The 8,221-nt window shown below is 43.9% G+C and overlaps 1 protein-coding gene across 7 annotated transcripts in view; it reads left to right on the top strand.

Moving 5' to 3' along the window:
• The first annotated feature begins 715 nt into the window (after positions 1–715).
• The window catches only part of AASS (aminoadipate-semialdehyde synthase), a 28,452-nt gene continuing 20,946 nt past the window's right edge, over positions 716–8,221 (top strand). For 2 of the 7 annotated variants that reach the window (XM_065837982.2, XM_065837974.2), the window contains exons 1-10: positions 716–820; positions 1,485–1,605; positions 2,938–3,158; positions 4,337–4,513; positions 5,167–5,251; positions 5,962–6,029; positions 6,139–6,285; positions 7,273–7,351; positions 7,438–7,565; positions 7,717–7,865. In XM_065837982.2, coding sequence (XP_065694054.1) covers positions 2,946–3,158; positions 4,337–4,513; positions 5,167–5,251; positions 5,962–6,029; positions 6,139–6,285; positions 7,273–7,351; positions 7,438–7,565; positions 7,717–7,865 — 1,046 coding nt within the window. In that variant the 5' untranslated portion in view covers positions 716–820; positions 1,485–1,605; positions 2,938–2,945. Of the gene's footprint in view, positions 821–1,040; positions 1,165–1,484; positions 1,621–2,937; positions 3,159–4,336; positions 4,514–5,166; positions 5,252–5,961; positions 6,030–6,138; positions 6,286–7,272; positions 7,352–7,437; positions 7,566–7,716; positions 7,866–8,221 lie in introns of those variants that run through there. The other 5 variants (XM_071803360.1, XM_071803359.1, XM_071803361.1 and 2 more) reach the window with 5 other exon arrangements.

Here is an 8,221-nt window from a genome sequence, read left to right as displayed (position 1 = left end):
TGCCCCACTGTGCAGCCGTCCTTCCTCTGACAGGAAAGCTCTTCCTCACCCTACAAACCCAGCATGTGGCTTTGCTTTGGTTTCTTACACTGTCGTAATTGTCGTGATTTACAGTTACAACATCCCGTCACTATTTGTGATGAGCCAACTTAGCAGCTGAGGCCCAGCATGAAGGACCTGACTCAAGGCCCAAGTTCCAACTGAAAACTGGCAACAGCACACGTAACAAATCATGTACCATTTCCATTGGTCAGACAAAACAACTTTTACCTTTTCTTGTAACATGTTAAAGACACTTTAAAGGAACAACGTGACTGAACGTCCACAAATAATTTGAGCCGACGTGTTACACAAAAGGCGTGCAGACGGGGCCGGTGGGGCTGTGTGGGGGTCAGGTGCGGCCTGTGCCCGGCCACACTCCGGGCACGGCGCGGGGAGGTCCCTGTGCGGGGTGCTGGCGGCGGCGGCTGTACCCGCGTTGGGGGATCGCTGTGAAGCTGCGGAAGCCTGCCAAGGCCTGCTGTGGGTCGCGGGGGGGTCCCTCCGGCGCCACTGCCCCCCGGTCCGGGTCACCCCCGGGACCCCGTCAGGCGCCGGAGGGGGTTGGCGGGGCGCGAGGCCTGTCACGACCGCGGGGCGGTGAGGGGGCGTGTCAGTCCCGCCGTGACGCCACGGCCAGCGCCCCTTCCCATTGGCGGGCAGCGAAGGCTGTACCCGGAGGGCGGCTCGCGGTTGGCTGCCGCCCTGGGCGTCGGCAGGGCTCCGGCTGCGGGCCGGAGGGGGAGCGCACCCAGCGGCCGTGCTGCCCCAGCTGCTTGAGGTACGTACCGCGCTGCCCGCCGCTCCCGCCGCCTCCCCCGCGGCCGTGCCCGGCGCTGCCCCGGGCAGCGAGCGCGGCCGGGTGCTCCCAGGCGCGGGCAGCGCTGCTGGCGGGGCGGCCGCTTCGCCCCGGCCTCCCGAGACCACTGCCGCCCGCTGGCTGCGCGGCTCCCCCCGCCCGGCTGCCCGCGGCCGCTGTCTCCCTCCGTGGGGACGTGTATTTAATCCTGCGCATCGTCCTTCCTGGCGGGAGGGACCCCGTGAGACCCACAGCTGCCGGCTCAGGGGGACGGGCGCTTTAGTTTAACTGGGTCTCAAGTAATAAGTGGAGGCGCAAGTTAACGCGTAAGTGCATTCAACTCACTCTAGAAACAGGGTCATATTCAAATTGTGTACTGTAATCAAATGCATGGCTATTTTGGTTTTGTTTGTTTTTTGTTTGTTGTTGTTTTATTGTTTTGTTTTGTTTTTTCTTTGTTATATTTCTTGACATTATTTTAGCGTCAGTGCAGCTCGGTGTTGTGTGGAACAGGTCCCACACGCAGCCTGGGTGCTGAAGAGCCGGCACGGTTCATCTCTCTGGCTCAGCTGACGTGCAGAGGAGGCCGGGGAGGGTTCACCAGGTTTGCAGGCTTTGAATTCTCAAGTTGTTTTCACTTTTGCAGCAGGGTATCCGTATCTCTGTGGCTAAGCCCGAGCATACACAGGGAGGCGTGCAAAAGAGCTTCTGGCCTGCCAGACGTCACACGGAGTGTTTGCTTACTGCCCTCGTTCCCCTGTAACCCTGTAAGTGCGGGACAGGTAATTCCCTCCCAAAAGTGGCATTTTTCTTCCTGTGGGACTCCTTGTATGAGAGAAATTTGCTTCACTGCAGGCTTGGGTGTGAGGTGTACAGTGCACTGATTTCTCCATAGGAACTGCTCCCATCATTACATTTTAGTGTGCAGTAACAGTGACATTGTGTGGCAAGACTTCTGCTTTTGAGAGGTGCTGACCTGCTGTCTGAAGATCCTTTTACCATGCTGAAGAGCAGTGTCATAAAGTAATTCCAACTTCTTTACAGTAACTTCTGCTGATGGACAAATTTAGTGATGGCAGGAAGACCACACTCAGAGCTAATGTAGAGGACCGTGTGCTTGTGTTTATTTATTCCTTAGCATTATAATTTTTCTGTTTAAGCACACCTCGAGTTAAATAGAACTTCTTAAGGCTTAGGTATTGAGAGATTTTACAAGACAGGCATGAGGACAATCAGGATTTTCCAGTTTATTTGGATACAGAGATTTATGTAATTATCAGTTAAATTGCTTTGGAAACAAACTTCACATCTTTGAAGCCTCTGTCTTTGAGGTCCACATCTTTTAATTGCATAGATATCTGAAGTCCGTAGGCTCCCAGGTATTTGGTGCTGGACCTGTGCAGAGCCCTTGCTATTCACTGCAGAGCTGCGCAGTGGCACATATGCTTCACTGGGAGTGAAGAGGAGGAGAGAGAAAATAAAAATAATTCCCACTCTGCAGTGCGAATATGTCCTGATGAAACTTTTCCACTTTGAGTAAAATTTTAAGTAGGGAGAAAAGCTGTTGCTCCTGGCCACCCATATGCTGACTGCTAAGCAATGGTTAAGGTCTTGTCCTTATTTTCCATTTTCAGCTTGTGTAAGAATTAGTATATTTGCCTTTCTCCTTTAGTCAACTGTTTGCATTATAGCCTGTGTTCTGTTTTCTTTCAGTGTGTTACTTCTTACTGTTCTTAATGCAAACTTTGATTAGTCTTTTCATGTTTATGCTGGCAAATTAATTTAATTGGTATCTTTAAGTTTCCACCATTCTTTTTAAGCCATGTAACTAAAAACTTGGTTCACTGGACACATTAAAAGCCTTCCTGTACTGTAGTACAAATAATCTGTTTCTGTAATGACATCCTGCCAAACTGAGATGCCACAAAATGCATTGAACATAAATTCATGTCTCACAAAAGCAGGGTGTAACTAGACTATAAAGTATGTGGTTTGTGTTTTACAGCAGATGTTAAAGGAGACCAGAACTTTTGCACAAACAATGTCTGAAGCCCACATATACATGTATTATTTTACTGCTTTGTCTTTGCTGCCATCAGGCTTCACCATGCTCCGAGCCTTTAGTCACACAAATGGTAGCTGTGCATTCCATCACGCTAAGTGCTGGCACCATCGTAAGTCCGTGCTGGCAATTAGGAGAGAAGATGTCAATGCATGGGAAAGAAGAGCACCTCTAGCACCAAAGCACGTTAAGGAACTGACACAGATGGGATACAAGGTCTTGGTGCAGCCGTCAAACCGGAGAGCCATCCATGAAAAGGTAAGGTCCCATTTTGAGTTAGGTAAGCAAAAACATAGTTCAGTTATTAACCATAGTGCAGGAAAAACAATATTCAAAGGATATACATGAGAAAACGTATTAATAATTTTGTTATTAAATGAGGAGTCGTTGTGTCCTAGTGGAGAGAAAAAGGAATAGTTTGTTTAGCCTTTTAATGTAATGTTGGCACACTGCTGGGTTTTTGGAGTTGTTTTTATTGATTTCTTGCCTTTTCATCTGTCTCTGAAGAAGTTCTAGGTAATCTTGGAGTAGAAACTTGGGAATTCGTTCAACATTGCTGGTTTTGTCTTCTGTTTGTATGGAGGCAACACTCTAAAAATAAGCATATGTAAAAAAAAAGAGGAAGGACTAATCTTGTGAATCCTATTCCTGCTTCAATCCCATTCCTCATGTAAAAGGAGGAGTTTTTGGGTGGTGTTTGTTGTTTTTTTTTTTTTTTTTTCTTTAATGCTGTGAGCTTCAGGACTGGGAGGTTTTACAGTTCTTGTAGCAGCAGTAATACTGTGCTGTAAGGTATCTGAGCCAACAGATAAAAATTGAAACATAAGTAGGGAATTAGTGATTCACTTGCACATGTCACCTTTTAATTAAGACACAGTACTGGTTTCCGCCAAAGCACAGATCACATTAGGTACATAACTATGATATTGAAGGATGGAGTTTTAATATGTTTTTGAGATAAGGGACAACAAAAAAAAAATCAATATGGAAAAACATTCTTTTACAAATTGCTCTGCTGCTTGGACTTAGTCTTATACAATTTTATAAAATCACATCATCAGTCTTCAGATTAATTTGTCAGACTTCTCTAAACTTGTTTCCAAGTATTTCAACATCTTACAAAGGACTGTGCATTATTGCAATACCGTAAGATACTTTAAATGTTGTAAATTATCATTTTGTAGTCAGTGAATTTAAGAGGAAGGATTTTACTAACACATAATTCTATTTTGGCCTTGTATAATAGGATGTTGGCATGGAAATTCATTTTAAATTTGATACTCCTTTTGATAAAGATGTTTGTGAATGTATTGAATGCAGTAACTTGTTGCTGCTTTGTAGAATTATCTATTTGTCCTCAGTTCTAGTTGCTTATGTGCTGAGATCTGAATATGAAAACATCCGGAAAAATTTACCTGGATTTTTCTGTTTCATAGGATTACGTCAAAGCAGGTAGCATTATTCAAGAAGATATTTCTGAGGCTTCTCTAATAGTAGGTGTGAAAAGACCTCCAGAGGACAAATTAATCCCTAAGAAGAACTATGCCTTCTTCTCTCACACTATTAAAGCCCAAGAGGCAAACATGCGCCTTTTGGATGAGATTCTAAGACAGGTAAATGGTGCCATAGTGAAGACATTTGGCTGTTAGCATGGGGTGGAAACCGAAGTTACTGCTGAAGCGTGATCAAGAGCTTGCTGCCTGGCATGGTCACTTGCAGCGTGCGTATCTGAGACGCAAATGACGACTGTTTTCAGTGGCCTTTCCTGGAGCTGAGGATTTCTTGCCCAGAGGATTTCATGCTTGCAGTGCTGCTCTGTTCACATGCATAAGGCAAATGAGTTGCGAGCATTGTCTGCTCCAGAGAGGTTTGTGCTGTGTGAGCACGAAGGATTGTTGAGAAGTTGTGAACCTGGAAAGTGTGTTGGTCATTACAGAGGGAGGCAGCCAGTTCACTCAGAAATGAGCAGCCTCTTGGCAGAGGATGTGAATGGATCTGCAGCAGCTGGAGGGGCACGTTGAGGAGCTCTGTGCCAGGAGTGTGCGGACAGTGCAGAGACTCTTTAAAAGAAGAGTTCAATGCAACCTTTAGGCTTTTATTTTTATACTTAAAACTTATTATGAATTATTTGCCTTTCCATATATGCCCATCAGCCTCCCTCATGAAGGATGGCAAAGGCATATGAAAAAGTAGTTCCTAGGAGAGCAACATGCCACTCACGGCATTCACTCGAAATTTTAATACTCAGTTTGCTGTGTATTTTCAGGAAATTCGACTGTTTGACTATGAAAAAATGGTTGATCATAAAGGAATGCGAGTTGTGGCCTTTGGAAAGTGGGCTGGTGTAGCAGGTATAGTGCATAAAATAAAGGCAGGCTTGCAACAAGTAACTTCTTGTAAAACTTCTGATTGTCTGTTTCATGAAAGTTGAGGCTTGCAATGCTTTTTTAACTCTTGCTTTTAAGACCTTTTTCCATTCTGTACTGTGCTCCCTAGTTTTGATGAGACATGTCAAATAGTCCTGTGGATTTCTGGCAAATCTACTATTTTATGTTGTCTTGAAGTCTCATTTGTCTATTCAACTAATCTGACACAGACTAAATATCAAGAAATCAGCTGAACAGGCTTTTGAAAGAAATGGCTGCTGTCAGTCCTGCGAGTCTGAACATCATCTGTTTGTCAATCTGTTATCCATTCACACTGATTTTTGTGAGTCATGGTTCTGATTCCTTTCTACTGAACTTAACTCTGTTTTTTCAGAAGACTCTCCTTATTACCTTCTTTGGAATCTTCGTGATGTGGATGCATCTCATAAAAGGATATCTGGGTATTAAATAGTGCTGGAATGCGTAATGTGGGCCAAGAGCAGGTTTAAGCATGGCCCGCTATTGAATTTCTCCTTCCCTGGTTCCATGTAGACTTTCTTTAGGAGTATTAATATTAAAACATGGGCAAAGATATCCAGGATGATTTTAGACTTCAGTCAGTCTCTGCAGTTTTTAACTCTGCATATCCATAATTAACACTGGTGGTCTGATTTTTCTTTGTTTTTAAACAATAGGAATGATCAACATTCTGCATGGATTGGGATTACGATTTTTAGCTCTGGGACATCACACTCCCTTCATGGTAAGAGTATATGTGTATTTTTCTTTAGCCAAATGACATTTGGGCATCTGCTAATTATCTGTATTTGAATATGGAAAATTTCCTGATGGTTCTCTGCCTTTCATTTCAGCACATTGGGATGGCACATAACTACAGGAATAGCAGTCAGGCTGTGCAGGCAGTACGGGATGCCGGGTATGAAATTTCACTGGGATTGATGCCAAAGTCAGTTGGGCCCTTAACATTTGTGTTTACAGGCACTGGTAATGTTTCTAAGGTAAGAATTCTGTTTTCAAGACTAAATGCTGTATTATTTTAATAGAACTTCTTGGCATTTGATACATAGCAGGTTAAATGGATTGATGAGTTCATTTTGTTTGCTTGGACTTCAGGTTTTCCTTTGCCAGTAATACCCTAAACTAATGTCTTTAAGATGAGAACATGCCTGACAAGGCTGACCACGCTAACTTCTTACCGTGAAAAAATGGGCTAAGTCTTACTGCTCCTCTCTCCTTTCCCACCTGCATTTTTGTCTCCCTCTCTCCCCTCTGTTGACTCTGGGCTCACAAGGTATGTTGGATCACCCCAGTAAAGTATGGGGGAAATCATTACTTCTTCTAATGCTTGCTGAGTTTTTATATCTGTTTCTATAGCATTGACTTGGCTTACAAGTGCTGGACTTCAGAACTATGTTTTACAACATAGGGAAAAGGCTTACTCCTGGTTATGGCAACAAAGATCAATTGACAAGGCTCCAGCTATAAAGTGAAATCACTGCCTATGTAAATGTCTTTTTGTCAAAAGGCTGGTGTGACTGGAAGGCCTGTGTTCTATAATCACAGCTCTTCGGGAAAGTCATCTTGAAGTTCTTTTCCTTTAGAACAGCCTGGTTGGCGAGCAGTGGCTCCAGGGGTCTTCCCTAAAGAGAAACTGTTCCTCAGAGTGGCAGCAGAACCATCTATTGTGGTGGAGCTGAGGCCTCTTGCCACTGCCAATAGAAATATAAACCAGACACTGGGTTGTGGGTCAGGCATCCTGCAGAAATGGGGAATGCTGAAAATTCCTTGTACATAGAGATGAGGCAGCTTTGTTTTGGATAAGCAGGAGTATGTGTGAAACAGTTTGTATGTCTCTGAAGATATGCTCTGGCAGGCCTGCTAAGTTGTGTGTGGTGTTTTTATATTTCTTTTCACACATGAGATGAACAGTGTTACACTACTCCTTTATTCACTGCTCATTCTGAATCCTACTTCATGGTTTACAGGGTGCTCAAGAAATGTTCACTGCCCTCCCATATGAGTTTGTGGAACCACATGAGTTAAAGGAAGTTTCCAGATCTGGAGGTATGCCATGTCAGTACAGTGGCCGAGAACACTGTAACTCTTTTTGTCCAAGTATAACAGATTTTTTTTTATTTTTTTTTCCTCAGACCTCAGAAAAGTCTATGGGACAGTGTTAAGTCGTCACCATCATCTTATAAGGAAACATGATGGACTTTATGATCCAGTAGACTATGATAAGCATCCAGAACTTTACACTTCTCGCTTTAACACTGATGTGAGCATCTCTTCTGTTCTTTTATGAAAGGTTTCACATGGATTGTCAGTAGTTACTACACCTTTGCATATCCATCAATTTAGAGAGCATTCATTTAAAACACTAGTTCAGTTGCTGTCAGCTTCTTAAAGTACTGTGACTTTCTTTGCAGATTGCACCCTACACAACTTGTTTAATTAATGGCATATACTGGGAACAAAATACTCCTCGCTTGTTAAGTCGACAGGATGCTCAGAAGCTGCTGACACCCGTTAGGTCTGCTGCTGCTGCAGTAGAGGGCTGTCCTGAGTTACCACACAAGTAAGACACTTCACTTGTAACAATTCTGCAGCACCATGATTAAGTTGTAGTGTTAGGTGGTTGTGCCACAGTATCTATGAAATTATTCTGTTTTTTACACTGTTCCTCTTGCATGCTGGGAAACACCCTGTTGATTTTGCTTTCATTATTCTGTGCTTTGCAAATCTTCACAGTCTGGAGTTCCTGCAAACATCACAGTGCAAATGGTTAACAGGTATCGGTTGTCTTTCTGCCACTGATCCTTGTGCAGAATGCAATACAAACCATATGACCTTTGGGAAATGTACCTACACCACCACTGTTCCTGGAAGTTTCTGTGCCTGAGCAGAGTTTGTTGGAGAAATTCTTCCGACCCT

This window comes from Patagioenas fasciata, chromosome 1 (genome assembly GCF_037038585.1).
Source record: "Patagioenas fasciata isolate bPatFas1 chromosome 1, bPatFas1.hap1, whole genome shotgun sequence".
NCBI classification, from domain to species: Eukaryota; Metazoa; Chordata; class Aves; order Columbiformes; family Columbidae; genus Patagioenas; species Patagioenas fasciata.
This window is presented reverse-complemented; position numbering and strand designations above follow the sequence as displayed.